A 19,422-nucleotide genomic window follows, 5' to 3' on the forward strand; every position below is an offset into this window, starting at 1 on the left:
CCTCAGAGTGTGAAAATATTTTGTTGGCGCCCACCTACACAGGGAGCAACTATCAGTCAGAGCTAGCGAGGAAAGATATAGATGTTCGTTTTTCCCGCGCGCTGTTTGAGGTTGAAACGGTAGAGAAATACAATACTGGCCATTACAATTGCTACACCAAGAAGAAATGCAGATGATAAACGGGTATTCATTGAACAAATATATTATACTACAACTGACATGTGATTACATTTTCACGCAATTTGGGTGCATAGATCCTGAGAAATCAGTACCCAGAACAAAAAAATGGTTCAAATGGCTCTGAGCACTATGGGACTCAACTGCTGTGGTTATCAGTCCCCTAGAACTTAGAACTACTTAAACCTAACTAACCTAAGGACATCACACACATCCATGCCCGAGGCAGGATTCGAACCTGCGACCGTAGCAGTCACACGGTTCCGGACTGCGCGCCTAGAACCGCGAGACCACCGCGGCCGGCGTACCCATAACAACCACCTCTGGCCGTAATAACGGCCTTGATACGCCTGGGCGTTGAGTCAAACAGAGCTTGGATGGCGTGTACAGGTACAGCTGCCCATGCAGCTTCAACACGATATCACTGTTCATCAAGAGTAGTGACTGGCGTATTGTGACGAGCCAGTTGCTCGGCCACCATTGACCAGACGTTTACAATTGGTGAGAGATCTGGAGAATGTGGTGGCCAGGGCAGCAGTCGAACATTTTCTGTATCCAGAAAGGCCCGTACAGGACCTGCAACATGCGGTCGTGCATTATCCTCCTGAAATGTAGGGTTTCGCAGGGATCGAATGAAGGGTAGAGCCACGGGTCGTAACACATCTGAAATGTAACGTCCACTGTTCAAAGCGCCGTCAATGCGAACAAGAGGTGACCGAGACGTGTAACCAATGGCACCCCATACCATTACGCCGGGTGATACGCCAGTATGGCGATGACGAATACACGCGGTTCAATCCCGTCTCCGGCCATCCCGATTTAGGTTTTCCGTGATTTCCCTAAATCGTTTCAGGCAAATGCCGGGATGGTTCCTTTGAAAGGGCACGGCCGATTTCCTTCCCAATCCTTCCCTAACCCGAGCTTGCGCTCCGTCTCTAATGACCTCGTTGTCGACGGGACGTTAAACACTAACCACCACGAATACACGCTTCCAATGTGCGTTCACCGCGATGTCGCCAAACACGGATGCGACCATCATGATGCTATAAACAGAACCTGGATTCATCCGAAAAAATGACGTTTTGCCATTCGTGCACCCAGGTTCGTCGTTGAGTACACCATCTCAGACGCCCCTGTCTGTGATGCAGCATCAAGGGTAACCGCAGCCATGGTCTCCGAGCTGATAGTCCATGCTGCTGCAAACGTCGTCGAACTGTTTATGCAGATGATTGTTGTCTTGCAAACGTCCCCATCTGTTGACTCAAGGATCGAGACGTGGCTGCACGATCCGTTACAGCCATGCGGATAAGATGCCTGTCATCTCAACTGCTAGTGACACGAGGAGGCCGTTGGGATCCAGCACGGCGTTCCGTATTACCCTCGTGAACGCGAGCAGCAATGTGGCGATACGATAAACCGCAATCGCGATAGACTACAATCCGACCTTTATCAAAGTCGGAAACGTGATGATACGCATTTCTCCTCCTTACACGAGGCATCACAACAACGTTTCACCAGGCAACACCGGTCAACTGCTGTTTGTGTATGAGAAATCGGTTGGAAACTTCCCTCATGTCAGCACGTTGTAGGTGTCGCCAACGTCATCTTCGTGGTGTAGCAATTTTAATGGCCAGTAGTGTACATTGAGATGAGAAAAGTCATGAGAAACTGATATGCACACATAGAGACTGCTGTAGTGTAGGTTCCAAAAGAGTAGAACATTGGCGGAGCTCTCACTTGTACTCAGATGATTCGTGTGAAAAGGTTTCCGGCGTGATTACGGCTGCACTACAGGAATTAACAGCATCTGAACGCGGAATTATGGTTGGAACCGGAAGCATGGAACACTCTGTTTCCGATATCCTTGGGGAATTTAATATTCCGAGATCCACAGCGTCAAGAGTGTGCCGAGAATACCAGATTTCAGGCATTACCTCTCTCCACGGACAGTGCAGTGGCCGACGGCCTTCACTCAACGACACTGACCAGCGGCGTCTGCATAGAGTTGTCAGTGCTAACAGAGAAGCAACACTGCGTGAAATAATCGCAGAAATCAATGTGAGACGTGCGACGAACGAATCCTTTAGGACAGTGCGGTGAAATCTGATGTTAGTGGGCTATGGCAGCAGACGACCGACGCGAATGCCTTTGCTATCATACCGAGCGAGGTGGCGCAGTGGACTCGCATTTGGGAGGACGACGGTTCAAACCCATCTCCGGCCATCCTGATTTATGCTTTCCGTGATTTCCCTAAATCGCTTCAGGCAAATACCGGGATGGTTCCTTTGAAAGGGCACGGCCGATTTCCTTCCCCATTCTTTCCTAACTCGAGCTTATGCTCCGTCTCTAATGACCTCGTTGTCGATGGGACGTTAAACACTAATCTCCTCCTCCTCCGCCTTTGCTAACTGCACGACATCGCCTGCAGCGCCTCTTCTGGGCTCGTCAGCATATCGGTTGCGCCCTAGACCACTGGAAAACCGTGGCCTGATCAAGTGAGTCCCGATTTCAATTAGATGCTGATGATGGGGTTCAAGTTCAAATGGTTCAAATAGCTCTGAGCACTATGGGACTTAACATGTGAGGTCATCAGTCCCCTAGACTTAGAACTATTTAAACCTAAATAACCTAAGGACATCAAACACATCCATGCCCGAAACAGGATTCGAACCTGCGAACGTAGCAGCAGCGCGGTTCCAGACTGAAGCGCCTAGAACCGCTCAGTCACAAAGGCCGGCTAGGGTTCAAGTGTGGCGCAGACTTCGCGAAGCTGTGGATCCCAGTTGTCAACTGTGCAGGCTGGTGGTGCCTCCATAACGATGTGGGCTATGTTTACATGGAATGTACTGGGACTTCTGGTCCAACAGAACCGATTACTTTCCCAGACAACGATGGAATTTTTATGGATGACAATACGGAATGTCACAGGGCCACAATTGCTTGCGATGCCTTTGAAGAACATTCTGGACAGTTCGAGAGAATGGTTTGGCCATCCAGATCGTCCGACGTGAAACCCATCGAAAATTTGTGGGACATAATCGAGAGGTCATTTCGTACACAAAATCCTGGACCGGTAATACTTTCGCAGTTATGGACAGTTATAAAGGCAGCATGGCTCCATATTTCTGCAGGGGACTTGCAGCGACTTGTTGAATCAATGCCACGTAGAGTGGCTGCACTACGCTAGGCAAAAGGCGGTCCGATGTGATATTAAAAAGGTATCCCATGACTTTTGCCACTTCAGTGTATTCTGAAGGTGGTTTGAAGAACCTTCTGCGAGGCACTTACGTGTAAATTGTAGAGTAGTCATGTAGATGTCATGAGGCCAAAATCATGCTACAGTAGTTCAAGGAGCATAATAGTGAACTCACTATGACCAAAGTCACATGATCCGAACCCGATGTAACACATCTGGGAATCATGCGGTCACCAGCGCCGCGCCCACAAGTTACTGGTCCGTAATCTACGGGAAATGGATGATCTGTGCGTAAAGTTTCTGGTGCCACATACCTGCCTAAATTTAGTATGGATTTGCCGAATCCATTCCACACAGGATTGCTGCTGTCTTGCGTCCCAAAGCTGGACCAACACGCCACCAGGCATGTGGTCGTAACATTGTGGCTCATCGGTGTACATCTGGTTGGCCGGACGGGTATATAACCTGCCACGCGGGGTAGCCGCGCTGTCTCAGATGCCTTGTCACGGTCTGCGCGGCTCCCCCCGTCGTAGGTTCGAGTCCTCCCTCGGGCATGGGGGTGTGTGTGTGTGTCGTCCTTAGCGTAAGTCAGATTAAGTAGTGCGTAAGCACCACAGCAATTTGGTCCCATAGGACCTTACCACAAATTTCCAAACTTTTACGGGTATTACAACCGCCCTTTTCAAGAAAGCGAATCTGGGGTCTTACTACTCTGCCACCTCACTTGGTCATTACGTTAAGGCTCCTGACACAGTTCATTACTTTTATTCTAATCATAATGTAAGCTCTAGCGCGTATGCGACCGGATTCAGGAATTCTTGGCAGCTGGAATCCATTATCACAATAATGATAACGTCAGGCGGACATGAAAAACTGATGCGGTTAATGGTTTAGTATGCAACCAGCAGCTTTAAGATTTTCCTTGGATGGTGATGGTCTTTGAGGAAATATACATTGGTGTAATATCCAAGGAAACAAGATTGTAGTTTTATCATCTTCTCGGTGTCTAGCTCATTAGACAAGCACAACAGGATCACTTAAATACTTGTAATAGTAGAGGAATGAAGTGCCTGGGGATACTTTATAAATAATCAACAGATTCGCTCCTCCCGCATCTCGCCGACCCCAAAAAAGAATAAAAAAGAACATAATTGGGAAACTAACTTTACGGGCCAAAGCTATCGTGACAGCCGTAGCTGATCGTGACACAGTCGCGTAACACATAACTGCGTCATTTTGTTTCTTTCATAATGTTATGCATTTGGGGAAGCTTTCCGTTAAGTTCTGACGCCCTGAAGAAGAAATTTGTTTTCTTTTTGCTTGAAACATCGCGAATAGTTGCTGGATTTGCAGTCGAACTGATTTGGCACGCTAACCAGGCTTGGGTTCATACCAAAATGATAGAGTTATGTAGTGGCTATGAGTATTCCGTAGCATAGTGTTGCTAAACTGTTTTCTAAAATATCTTAATTAATTTTGCCATCGGCCAAAAGTAAAGGTCCTGTGTAAAGCCACGAAAAACATGGTTTTTACAAGTTTCTAGCTTTGCAGCCGAAATGTCATTTTGTCCTTACTGACAATTCGACAACTTCGCTAACTGACTTCTTTGTTAGGCATCGAGCGTCGATTTCGTCTCTCGCTGTTTGAACTGCAACCATATTGTTAGTAGTAGTAGTATTGTATTGTATTGTATGGAATCGGAGACCTAGAAACGATGGAGAGGCTTCGTCCCCGACGTAGCCCGTAGTGGTACACAACCCCACAACAGGTTACAGCAGTCCATTCACCCAACCGCCGCCCCACACCGTACCCAGGGTTATTGTGCAGTTCGCCTCCAGTGGACCCCCCCCTCCCAGGTTCTCAAACTTCCGAACATTACTCCAGAAATTGATCGAAAATGTGCTTTGTAAACCACCTGTGTCGAGAGTTAATTATATATCCTTACGACTTTTTCAATGAATCTGACCTGGTATGTGATTATCCCATAACAACTTCATGTGACGCTTGCTTCTACATGCTTTATGGTTCTTATTCTTTCCAATGGTTGATCGCCACTAGCGTAATCGAACAATAAAAGTTCTTTATGCTTATTTACACGCAATACGATACATTTATTTACGTTGAGTGCTACCTGCCAGTCCCTGCACCAAGCTTCGATTCTCTGCAGTCTTCCTTCATTTTCTTACAGTTTTCTCATATACGAGAGAATCGTTCACGATGGGCGTCGCATCGCTTCCGACTTTTTCCACCAGATTATTTGTGAACGGTAACGGCCTTGCAACACCCTTGCGGTATACAAACGAAATTACTTTTACATCTGCCGATTTCACTCCATTGTGAGTTCTCACTACCAGGAAAACGGGGGTGGGAGAGAAATGACAGAGCTATGGCGTCAGTAAGAGCTTCCGGCCATCAAATGCCAGTAACGTTCCCAAAACCAACACCAAAGGAGAAGATATCGAGAATATTGTAAGGATAGGTGGCTCTGTGGGATACCCGGGCTTCAAAAGTTTAGGATTCGAGCCACTGTTAGCTTTGTGATATTTATCTGTTCCATATCACTTCGGACTGCTACGGTCGCAGGTTCGAATCGGGCATGGATGTTTGTGATGTCCTTAGGTTAGTTAGGTTTAAGTAGTTCTAAGTTCTAGGGGATTGATGACCTCAGATGTTAAGTCCCATAGTGCTCAGAGCCATTTGAACCATATCACTTCGTACTCCTCTGGCAAAGTCTTTTAATGGGAGAAATGCTAAGTTGCTACGTAGATCCGACACCACGTTAAATTGTAGGTTGTAATATTGTGGACCAGATTGGATATTATGAATCGTACAGTACTACATTCTAGTAGCTAGATCGATACCAGATTTCCATAACTTTCAAAAGTATATTGCAGGAGTTCTTTCTGTAAACTCGATCGCCCTAAATAATATCATAAAGAATTTTAAAAATTGGTAGTATATTTAGCTGGCACAGTCAAGTTCGAAATTATGGAAACAACATTGTGCTACCAAAAACTGACTATAAAGCGTTGTTATACTCGAACGCAGTAGGCTGCGCGAATGTTAGTAAATAAATGTAAGAAGTAATCAGTCTGTCATTTAAAATAATTTTCACGTCATTGCTTGCAAAGTATGTTTTACGAATTTTCAATATAAAAATATACTTACACTTAAATTCTACTTGTACGAAACTTGTTACTGTGCTTTGTAGCATCAAAATCTCTACACAGTTTACCAAAAAAAAAATCACAAATATTGATTGTAATTTCAATTTTGACCATGGCCAAACAATGTAACGAAAAATGGCGATTGTCATCATGTTGTTATATGTCTTTTGAAATCGTTGTGGATCTGTATTACGTTCTGTGCAATGAAGTGTCTGTAATAAGGACCAGAAAAAAGTTAATTGCAAGCCTGGTGTCGTCTACATTATTTATAGAACCTATTCATACACCGAATTATCCCAGGCAGCGAGCAGCAGGTAAGACACCCCGATTTTCCTGGAAGACAACTCCGAAAATCGGATGATTGTGAATGGTTTCAACAAATATGTGTACAATATTTTTGTTAAAATTTATTACTTCAAGACGTGCACCTACTGATAAGGTTTGTCATTTGAGTTTATTACTTTAAATACAGAATCGACTTTTACTCACATAACAAGGGGAATATCAAAAGGTCCATTATAATTGATTGGTTACGTCAGTTAAAAGGCCGGAGGAAGATAAGCAAGGGCACCCCGCCAACAATAGGTGATATAACTCCAACTAGCCAGGTAGGTGAGTTATAAAAGGTCGGAGCATTAAAAAAAAAATGGCTCTGATCACTATGTGTGTTAACTTCAGAGGTCATCATGCCCCTAGAACTTAGAAATACTGAAACCTAACTAGCCTAAGGACATCACACACATCCATGCCCGAGGCAGGATTCGAACCTGCGACCGTAGCGGTCGCGCGGTTCCAGACTGTAGCGCCTAGAACCGTTCGGCCACCTCGGCCGGCTCGTAGCGATACAAGGGCAATACCATCTCCAATATGAGCATGAAAAGCGAATTCGATATTGCAGTGCCTGTGTTGTTCAAGAAGTACGTTGCAATGTTCCATTACACAGCTGATGGATGTCCATATTCACAACAGCGGATACATTTCATGTATTTCATGACAACTGCAGTCGCCACAGTGCCTGTTTCTCCAGACATGCATGCATTCTCGAAGGAACACTGCTTTGTACTTCTGAACAACACAAGCAGTGCAATATCCTATTTATTCGCCGAAAACGGGCAAGCGACTTTCAATTAAAATGTCCCCCTGTACGGAAATATACATAATATGCGTACGAGCGTAGGTAGACACACATGGTTCACGACATGTGGAAGTTTGGATCTGACTGGAAGCATGTTTAGCGACAGCTCGCGAGAAGTGGGAAATTCGAGTTTGAGTGCCGGCCCGGCACAAATTTCCATTCTCATCATTGTAATGGTTGTCCATATTCGCAACTGTGAATATATTTCGTGTATTTCATAATGGCTGCAGTCACCGCAGTGCCTGCCGCTTCGGACACGCATGCACATCCGAATGAATATTGCATCGTACCTTCTGAGCAACACAGGTACGGCAATATCGCATTACTACCGACACCGGGCAAGCGACTTTCAACTAAACTGTCTCCCCTGTACGGGGATATATCGGATGATCAAAAAGTCAGTCTAAATTTGAAAACTTAATAAACCACGGAATAATGTAGACAGAGAGTTAAAAATTGACACACATGCTTGGAATGACATGGGGTTTTATTAGAACAAAAAAAAAAAAAAAAGCATTGCTAGACGCGTGGACGCGTGAATGATCTCTTGCGCGCGTCGTTTGGTGATGATCGTGTGCTCAGCCGCCACTTTCATCATGCTTGGCCTCCCAGGTCCCCAGACCTCAGTCCGTGGGATTATTGGATTTGGGGTTACCTGAAGTCGCAAGTGTATCGTGATCGACCGATGTCTCTAGGGATGCTGAATGACAACATCCGACACCAATGACTCACCATAACTCCGGACATGCTTTACAGTGCTGTTCACAACATTATTCCTCGACTACACCTATTGTTGAGGAACGATGGTGGACATATTGAGCATTTCCTGTAAAGCACATCATCTTTGCTTTGTCATATTTAGTTATGCTAATTATTGCTGTTCTGATAAGACGAAGCGCCATCTGTCGGACATTTTTTGAACGTTTGTATTTTTTGGTTCTAATAAAACCCCATGCCATTCCTAGCATGTGTGTCAATTTGTACGTCTCTATCTACATTATTCCGTGATTTATTCAGTTTTCAAATTTATACTGACTTTTTGATCACCCGGTACATAATGTGTAGATGAGCGTAGGTGCAGGCTCGGTAGCTTAGCGTGTTCGGGCAGAGGGTTAACTGCCCTCTGAAATAAAAAAAAACTGAGTGAACGGATCAACGATGATCTTGAACAGGTGTCATAGGATGTCCGCCCCGAACAAATGCAAAGAATAATAACGAACAAAATGAGATTTAAAAAAATGGTAAGGCGACCGCTCGCAATAAGCGGAAAATCCGGGTTCGAGACCAAGTCCAGCACAAATTTTCATTGTCGTCAATCCATTATGCAGCTGATGGTTGTCCATATTCGCAACTGTGACTATCATGTAGGTAATAAGAAGGTGCCCGCCCATTGCAATGGTAGCTTGCGGCGTGTAAACTTTTTTCTTAAGGGGGGTAGGACGTCAAACGGGCCGACTTGGAGCAGGAGAGGCATCACAAGACATTTTAATTTCCAGTGTCTATAATTTTACAAATAAATTCATAAAACTTTGTCAGCATCACTAGGAAGGATTCAGGATTCACACTCATTGCAGTGGAAGTTCGAAAACTTAACGAAGTAATTTTTTTTACGTGTCAAATTTCATCATTTTTTTCACTTACTATTGGCAGCATTTATTGCTATAGGTAGATTTTTCTTCATATGTTAGAGAGATTCTTCGATGAATTTTGCGCAGCATACATACCATACTTACAGGTGTACGAAACTCTAGAATTTATTTAATTTATGAAAAAACGAATGAACTGTTATATTTTAAACTTCATATTTACAAAAAAAAAAAAAAATTATAGTTAATTACCTCAATTTTTACCACAGTTTTTAACAGATTTGTAAAATTCTAGAGTTTCATACACCTTTAAGTATGGTTTGTAGGCTGTGCAAAATTCATCGAAGAATCTCTCTTACTTCTGAAGGAAAGTGTACCTACAGCAACAAATACTGCCATTAGTAAGTGGAAAAAATGATGAAATTTCATATGTAAAAAAAAAATCATTTCGTTATGTTTTCGAACTTCCACTGCAATGAGTGAGAATCCTGAATCCTTCCTGGTCATGCTGACAATGTTTTATGAATTTGTAAAAGTATAGAGAGTGGAAATTAAAATGTCCTGTGGTGCCTCTCCTGCTCCAAGTCGGCCCCTTTGACGTCCTACCCCCCTTAAGGACCATGGCTGTCACGGTGTGTCAGCTAGCTGTTAGCTCTCTGATATGATGTTAGGGTGCTATTTTCTGATGAGGAGGGGCGGTAACTCACGCACGACCCGCGCCCAGGTGACCGCCGCAAGCAGCAGCAGCTGGAGCAGCGCGAGTGCTCGGCTGAGGGTCGTGTTGGCCACGGCTGACATGCTGGCTCGGCGTGTGCGCTGCGCTGCGGTCCCCGTGCTGTCGCGTCGCGCCTCGCCTACCCGTCTACACGCCCACTGCGCGCCTGTCGCCGCTGCGGCGCTTTTATACAGGCGGCGCAGAGCGCAGGGGTCGCAGCTTTCTACGGCCCGCCTCCGGTCACTTGCAACGCTCCACTCGTTCGCAACCGATGCCTGTCTGCTCTCTGTACGAGAGCCTACGTTATTGACGTCACACAAGCACGAGAGGCCAGGGAGCTTTAACCTAGTTTTCAACTACACTACTGGCCATTAAAATTGCTACACCAAGAAGAAATGCAGATGATAAACAGTTATTCATTGCACAAATACAGAACTGACATTTGATTACATTTTGACGCAATTTGGGTACATAGATCCTGAGAAATCAGTACCCAGAACAACCACATCTGGCCGTAATAAAGGTCTTGATACGCCTGAGCATTGAGTCAAACAGAGCTTGGATGGCGTGTACAGGTACAGCTGCCCATGCAGCTTCAACACGATACCACAGTTCATCAAGAGTAGTGACTGGCGTATTGTGACGAGCCAGTTGCTCGGCCACCATTGACCAGACGTTTACAATTGGTGAGAGATCTGGAGAATGTGCTGGCCAGGGCAGCAGTCGAACATTTTATGTATCCAGAAAGGCCCGTACAGAACCTGCAACATGCGGTCGTGCATTATCCTGCTGAAATGTAGGGTTTCGCAGGGATCGAATGAAGGGTAGAGCCACGGGTCGTAACACATCTGAAATGTAGCGTCCACTGTTCAAAGTGCCGTCAATGCGAACAAGAGGTGACCGAGACGTGTAACCAGTGGCACCCCGTACCAACACGCCGGGTGATACGCCAGTATGGCGATGACGAATACACGCTTCCAATGTGCGTTACCGCGATGTCGCCAAACACGGATGCGACCATCATGATGCTGTACACAGAACCTGGATTCATCCGAAAAAATGACGTTTTGCCATTCGTGCACCCAGGTTCGTCGTTGAGTACACCATCGCAGCTCTCCTGTGTGTGACGCAGCGTCAAGGGCAACCGCAGCCATGGTCTCCGAGCTGATAGTCCATGCTGCTGCAAACGTCGTCGAACTGTTCGTGGAGATAGTTGTTGTCTTGCAAACGTCCCCATGTGTTGACTCAGGGATCGAGACGTGGCTGCGCGATCCGTTACAGCCATGCGGATAAGATGCCTGTCATCTCGAGTGATAGTGATACGAGGCCGTTGGGATCCAGCACGGCGTTCCGTATTACCCTCCTGAACCCACCGATTCCGTATTCTGCTAACAGTCATTGGATCTCGACCAACGCGAGCAGCAATGTCGCGGTACGGTAAACCGCAATCGCGATAGGCTACAATCTGACCTTTATCAAAGTGGAAACGTGATGGTACGCATTTCTGCTCCTTACACGAGGCATCACAAGAACGTTTCACCAGGCAACGCCGGTCAAATACTGTTTGTGTATGAGAAATCGGTTGGAAACTTTCCTAATGTCAGCACGTTGTAGGTGTCGCCACCGGCGCCAACCTTATGTGAATGCTCTGAAAAGCTAATCATTTGCATATCACAGCATCTTCTTCCTGTCGGTTACATTTCGCGTCTGTATCACGTCATCTTCGTGGTGTGGCAATTTTAATGGCCAGTAGTGTAGTTCCTCACAGGCATTTAAAATTAGCCTCGTCGTAAACTTTCTTACGTTATCCTCTACAGTTCTGTTCAAATACTACACACACAACAATCTCATTAACAATCCCTAACTTGAAGATACTAGCTTGATGGAAATTAGTTACCTAGAAAGAAACATTCATTACAATAACTTCCACTTGTTCTACGGTGTGCCGGCCGCGGTGGTCTCGCGGTTCTAGGCGCGCAGTCCGGAACCGTGCGACTGCTACGGTCGCAGGTTCGAATTCTGCCTCGGGCATGGATGTGTGTGATGTCCTTAGGTTAGTTACGTTTAAGTAGTTCTACGTTCTAGGGGACTGATGACCACAGCAGTTGAGTCCCATAGTGCTCAGAGCCATTTGAACCATTTTGTTCTACGGTGTCTTTCTTTACAACTTCTACACTGTCCTAACACATCAATGTGGCCACCGCCGATGTTCGCCATCAACGTGCAATAACATCTCACAGACGGCAGGTGGCAGCACTAAGAGTGGTGGGTTCATACAGCGTGTCGGGGGGACACAGAAAACAGTGCAGTCGTTATCGTATTGCGGAACGGAGCCATTTATATGACGTCCAAAAGGGCGCGGTGATTGGTTTTTGGGCCAAGGGTGGAAGTGAAACTTCCTGGCGGATTAAAACTGTGTGCCGGTCCGAGACTCGAACTCGGGACCTTTGCCTTTCGCGGACAAGTGCTCTACCAACTGAGCTACCCAAGCACGACTCACGACCCGTCCTCACAGCTTCAATTCTGCCAGTACCTCACACAGTTTTAATCCGCCTGGAAATTTCATATCAGCGCACACTCCGCTGCAGAGTGAAAATCTTATCCTGGAAACATCCCCCAGTCTGTGGCTAATCCATGACTCTGCAATATCCTTTCTTCCAGGAATGCTAGTTCTGCAAGGTTCGCAGAAGTGCTTCTGTGAAGTTTGGAAGGTAGAAGACGAGGTACTAGCAGAATTGAAGCTGTGAGGACGGGTCGTGAGTCGTGCTTGGGTAGCTCTGTTGGTAAGGCACTTGCCCGGGAAAGGCAAAGGTCCCGAGTTCGAGTCTCGGTCCGGCACACAGTTTTAATCTGCCAGGAAGGTTTCATATCAGCGCACACTCTGCTGCATAGTGAAAATCTCATTCTGGAAGGGTGGAAGTATTTTCGGAACAGCTAAGTCGTGCCGTGCCGACGTGGTTAAAGTATATCGTGCACGGCAAAATGGCGATATCCAAAACTGGAGCCGAGGCAACTGTGATGCACCAAGGGCCATAGATGACAGAGGTGAACAATGACTCCAGAAATGTGTACGGGCTAATAGACGTGCAACAGTTGAGCAACTGACGCCCAGATGAACCAAGGGGCTACCGACAGCTTCTCCTCATCGAGCGTTCAGTGAACGTTTCTGCATATGGGCTTGCACAGCATTTGCCTGCTCCATACACCCATGCTGGCTGCTGTTCATCGGCGATTAAAATTGGAATTAGCGCGTCAGTAACCCCTGCTGGACGGCCACTGACAAGGGGAGGCCACAACGTTTGGAACGCGGATTTACTGCAAACTTCGTGCACTCGTAGTACTCCACGAGGACAACAAAATTTCTAAACAGTAGCGAGTACTTCTCAAGCGTTATTGAGAAAATCGCAAGATAATTTCGGTCTTCAAATACATACCTGTGCGTGGCCGTTTTTACCATGAAGCGCCGGCAGCCGAGTAGAGCCAGCACTGTAGCTCAGCGTGTTCGGCCAGAGGGGTACCTGCCCTCTGTAATAAAAGAACTGAGTTAATGGATCAACGACGAACTGAAACGGGTGTCTTGCGACATCCGCCCCGAGCAGATGGAAAAAAAAAAAAAGGTCGTTGGCGTTCAAGCCATGTAATGGCTGGGTTTTTGGATCGAGTCTCGCTCCTCACAAGGGAACCTCCCCATCGCACCCCCCTCAGATTTAGTTATAAGTTGGCACAGGGATAGGCCTTGAAAAACTGAACACAGATCAATCGAGAAAACAGGAAGAAGTTGTGTGGAACTATGAAAAAAATAAGCAAAATATACAAACTGAGTAGTCCATGCGCAAGGTAGGCAACATCGAGGAGAGAGAGATCTTACGAGCGCCGTGGTCCCGTGGTTAGCGTGAGCAGCTTGGTTCAAATCTTCTAACGGGTGAAAATTTTAATTTTTTATTTTCAGATAATTATCAAAGTTCAGGCACTCACACATAATCAACTTCGCTCTCCAAAATTCCAGGACATGTTCAGATTTGCCTGTACATATACAGAATTTGACGGTCTACGCACGGAAACATTTTAAAACGTAAAAAAAAAACATATGTTTTGACAGAGCACAGGAAAAACTGTGCGACTCTGAAACTGTTGCATTCATTTGATGCAGTTTATGTGACAAACTCTTATGTTTTCATCACTTTTTTTGGAGTGATTATCACATCCACAAGAAAACCTAAATCGGGCAAGGTAGAAGAATCTTTTTACCCATTCGCCAAGTGTGCAAGTTAGGTGGGTCGACAACATATTCCTGTCATGTGACGCACATGCCGTCACCAGTGTTGTAAAGAATATATCAGACGTGTTTTCCTGTGGTGGAATCGGTTAACCTATGACCTTGCGATCAAATGTTTTCGGCTCCTATTGGAGAGGCACGTTCTTTCGTCTACTAATGGCACGGTTTTGCGGTGCGGTCGCAAAACACAGACACTAAACTTATACCAGTGAACAGAGACGTCAATGAATGAACGGACAGATCGTAACTTTGCGAAAGTAAAGAAAGTAAAATTTTCACTTGAGGGAGGACTCGAACCAGGGACCTTTCGATCCGCAGGTGCTCACTCTAACCACGAGACCACGGCGCTCATCAGCTGTCATTCTCCTTTATGTTCCCTATCTTGTACATGGACTACTCAGTTTGTATATTTTGCTTATTTTTTCATAGTTCCACACAACTTCTTCCTGTTTTCTCGATTGATGTGTGTTCAGTTTTTCAAGGCCTATCCACTGCGTCAATTTATAACTAAAAATGAGGGGCGTGCGATGGGGAGGTTCCCTTGTCAGTTATTTTATTTCTAACACAGACATTTTCTTTACTATTTATATTACAATCGATGTAATGGGAAAAATACGTGTAATCGGATGAACTTTTATTAAATTTACAATTTTATTAGGCAGTCTACAAATTTTTACTATCACAAATAATATAATATTCTTAACTGCCGACTATTAAACGGCCAAACGCACAAAGTGATACTGAAAATGTATGCTTGTCCGTGATTTGAGAAATCCCTTATACCTGGAAGGTGCCCGAAACGACCTGTTACCTCCAAGCTTTGACCGGCACAGATGGATTTCGAAAGATGTACAATTAATCGTCCCTTTCGACTTTACGAGTACAAGTTTCGGGATGTATTTTTCGTAAAAACATGAAAAACAAAGTTAAACGGCACCATCTGCATTGAATAAATGCCATGTTTCCGCACACGCAAGGTCTTTTGAGGTTTTCCGTGGAAAAACAAACCTCGTTTTCATTTTCAAAAACCTCTCTTTCAGCCGATAATTTGGAAGCAAACCATGCATAACGCAGCATTTCCTTAATATCTGCGCTGATCATTGGTCATGCAGTATCGAATGTGTTTTAATAGCGTCTTCACCAGAAGCAATTTCTCGTTCTCTTTCGATTAAATACGAACAGTTTTGAGAACACGGACAGGCATACATTTTCAGTATCACTTTATGCGTTTGGTCGTTTACTAGTCGGTAGTTATGAATACTATATAATATGTGTTACTAAAAATTTGTAGACTGCCAAATAACATTGTAAATTTAATAAAAGTTCATCCGATTACACGTATTTTTCCCGTTACGAGAAGGTTTTTTAATCCTTGGGTTATAAAAGTTTCTACAGCCCATTGTTCGAAGCAGTGTCGCGGCCCCCACGGGATACTCTCAGCCGGAGACGCTCACGTAGAAAACTTGTCGTACCATGAAGCACGTTCACAAAATGATTTGTACTGCAGTATGCATGCAAACATATTTGCCAAAAAAGCTGATGAACAATGCGTACAGGCTGCAGAACGCAGCATATCCGGCTCAGCCAGATCGGCTTTTCTCGCGAAGAGGAGCGAGGGAACTGCTCTCCAGGAACAGTTCGAATTAGAGGAAGGTTAGATACATGGTTCTGGGAGTGCAGACTAAACGTAAGTGACGAAAACACTTTGTTTTGGTCAAATTTTGGTCAAAATCGGTCAAAACATAATTTTTGGTCTGCCATCTTGGATTAGCCATTATGAATTTTGAAAATCTCAGTTCAGATTTGTGTTTAGCGACATCAAAAATATATAACAACATGTTGTTTTATGCAGATTGAACTAAAAATACATATAAAAGTTTTCCATAAGCTTCATCATGTTTTTCTTGATAAACGATTTTTCAAAACTCCCTGCACTATAAAATAAAAACTGTTCAACCTGTTAACTTCTACCTTTGAACCCCGAAAAGTAAACACTTCTCTTGGGAGCTTTTACCTATGATATATGAAATTTGTAAGTACTATCTTGTTTTGTAGAGCTGTAAAGAGTGAAAAAAAAAATCGAAATGAGAGTTCGAGTTAGCACCATGTTGTTAAATTTAAGGTTATTTCACTGCGGTTAGGTATAGGTGCCCATAAATTTAATGTAGTGTCGACTGGTGCTATCCATTTTTCATTTCAGATAACTCCTGAGGAGCTACACTGGACGCAGTCTGCGTACTTCAGGCTCGCTGGCCCTTGATCAAACCATAATTAAGGGCGCCATTTTGTTCTTTTTAGTATTGAAAATCCAAAATAAGTTCAAAATATGATCAATCATAATCCCCAAACACATCCTTTGTATGTCTTTTCACTGTCTCAGAAAATTCCAAACTACCCCTTTTTTTGCTCATTAGAATGAGAACATGTCCCTAATGTAACTCATTTTGTTGTCACTGTAAATAATTTGCAGACAGGATCACTCTCTGTCACTTACTATGTTCTTCATTCCTTTTTTTAGGTTCGCCTGCAAAAAATATAAAAGAATAAATAAAAAAGTCTCATATACAAACTATTTGATGCAGAAAAGATTCATTACTTCATATTTCTTCCTGATGCCAGTTTAGTAGTTTTGACAATTTTCCTGAGAATGACGAATTATTATATTGTCTGGTGAACACTTTGAAACAGTTCGGATTTGCCTCACTGTAGACTAAAATAATCGATGGTGCAGTTCTGTTATAAATGTTCTATAACAAGGTGAAGCGTATAAATTCGATTTTTTTAAAATTTTCATTTTATTTTTCTAGTTTTGAGGTTCGAGTTGGTAGAAATTTGCATATCCAGGTCAAAATTGCAATGAACAATTGTCAGATAACCACTTATCCCCCTTATCGCCTGCACAGAATAAAATCTCAATATTTTCTTCTAGACTGTTATTAAGTTTTTTGCTAAGAGTCTTGTGCGCCATTTATAAAAAACGGGTTTGCGGTTTTTAAGACCATCTTTGTTCCATTTCTTGTCAATTTAAACAATTACGGATGTGTTCTAAACATCGCAGACGTTCCGTGAATAATCAGTTTTTCCGTTTCGTGTAAGCTCTCCCTGATTTCTTAATCTGCATTATTATTCCACCATACTTATGTGTTCTCCCTTCTTTATGCATCTGATATTTAAGTTATTTTTCTGATAGTGGTTCAGGTCTTGCTTCTCGTAACATGTCATCTGAGTTTTTTTTTCCCGTTGCGTCAATTACACAAACGTTAAAAGAAACTCTTAAAAACGTTTTCCATTACTGTTGGTCATACAGGCGTCAACAGACACCATCAGTGTTACGTGGTTCATTTGTTTCAGACTTCAACTGTACTCGATTCTCTTCCTTACAATCTGTCCGTCGGACCTCCTGACTTCCTCTGAAATCAGAGATTCGTTTCACAAATTCCATGCAATTCTGTAGAACTTTTCGTATCATAGCTGTTAATTCTCATCTGACATTCAACAGAAAATTAGTAACACTTTTATTTCTCACCTTAAGCTTTCTTCGTCTTCTAGTCGTAAAATCTATTTCTTAATTTTATTTGACAATTTACCTTCTGCGGTATTTAAACCACACCTGTCTCTCTAAACAATATAAGTGATGTGTTATTTAACCTGCACCAACTATAGTGGATTTATGTTGTGTAGTCTCGACACCAAGTTCATCGTTATAAGCCATCATAAGAGGTGATAAGAGGTGGAGGGATTACTATCCAGTCGCAGATGTGCTGTTGGAGCACTTCGTGTCGACCTCTAATGGAAGGAAACAGGTTCTTCAAGTCGTCGACTGAGCAATGACCCAACTTGTGTCGGACTACTTCTACGGTACGGTTCATGAGACAATCCTCTTCAGTGCTCAGTGATATCGATCACTGATGACTGCTTTTGTTCCACCAAACTTTTTGCTGACGATAACTTTATGCGTCGTAAATGCTGCGACCATTTCGGACGCAGCTCGCTTCTATGCACCTATTGCACTGGCAGTCTTCAATGTTAACTGTTGTTGGTAAGAACTCTGCAACAGTCTGCCCTTCTTTGACAGTGAAGAGAGACCCCCACTGCACGGACGAATATGGAAGGCACCGTCTACACATGAATGATTCGTGTTTATATCTCGTCGCAGGATGTTAAGTGTTTTCATTATTTACACAGACTAGCCGCACAGTCTTAGGAGAAAACAGTAACCACCTTGTAAACGAAATACTTAAAAATACTTTTCAGTCTCTGGTCACAAAAATGGTATCGTAACCAATACAGTAACTCGTCAAAGTATAGGGTGTTTATAATTAAACGTTTGTTATTTGAGCCAGTGTAGATGGAAAAGTATTTACCGCATGGATACCCAACTGCATAAGAATGATGTTCAGACTGTGTGCTGCAGGATTTTCGTTGTTAGTAGTGCTAGTGTTGTGACCTTCCGTCAGGCGCCGGTACTTCTCCGACCACGCTGGGTTGAAACACGGGGATTAATGCGCATTACAGATGCAGACAGTTAACATGGGCCTGGGAAAGGTAAGCAGGGCTTCACTCGTCAAGCTGTTTTCCCAAAACAACAGCAATAGTGCTGCTGTTCTTTGGGAGTATCGACGGCCAATTGCGCCACAAATTGTTGAAGAAGGTACTGTTGGCACTGCTGGGAATGCTGGACGCAGCGTGCTATCTTCAAGCAGTGCACCAACTGTGTCACGACAGCTGAACATTCCATGGCTCACCGTTCGGAAAGTGCTGCGAATAGTAGACTATTTTCTTACGTTAAAGGTATGGTTCGAATCGTTGCTATTCTGATTGATTATAACATTTAAATAGCATTTACGGTCAATATTCTCGCAAAATATCTGTTAATTTTATGTAATTAAAGCTAAAAATCATTAAATATCAAGATCTGGTCACGTAATAAAAAACGCTCTGTTATTGGCTGATACTCTGGTGATAACACAGACTAGGAGTAAGTCGAAGCTGTATGTGTGTAATAGGAGCGTTAGCCGAAGTTACGAGGTTTTTACATACTTTTCCTGCAAACAGTTAAGCTATTTAGCGATGGAGACTGCAATTACAACTTTTAAGTAAAAATAGGAAGGAACTTTGTGAACGGTGGTAGTGGGAGCCTTGCGAAAGTTGATGCATTTATGCTCCATCC

The 19,422-nt window shown here is 43.9% G+C and overlaps 1 protein-coding gene across 1 annotated transcript in view; it reads right to left on the reverse strand.

Annotated features, from left to right (window-relative positions):
- LOC126234608 (circadian clock-controlled protein daywake-like) overlaps positions 1-10,108 on the reverse strand; it is a 71,647-nt gene extending 61,539 nt beyond the window's left edge. Inside the window, exon 1 of the mRNA XM_049943332.1 lies at positions 9,969-10,108. Within this exon, the coding sequence (XP_049799289.1) occupies positions 9,969-10,059 (91 nt within the window). The 5' untranslated portion in view covers positions 10,060-10,108. The remainder of the gene's footprint in view (positions 1-9,968) is intronic.
- Positions 10,109-19,422: the final 9,314 nt, after the last annotated feature.

This window comes from Schistocerca nitens, chromosome 2 (assembly GCF_023898315.1).
Source record: "Schistocerca nitens isolate TAMUIC-IGC-003100 chromosome 2, iqSchNite1.1, whole genome shotgun sequence".
Taxonomy (NCBI): Eukaryota; Metazoa; Arthropoda; class Insecta; order Orthoptera; family Acrididae; genus Schistocerca; species Schistocerca nitens.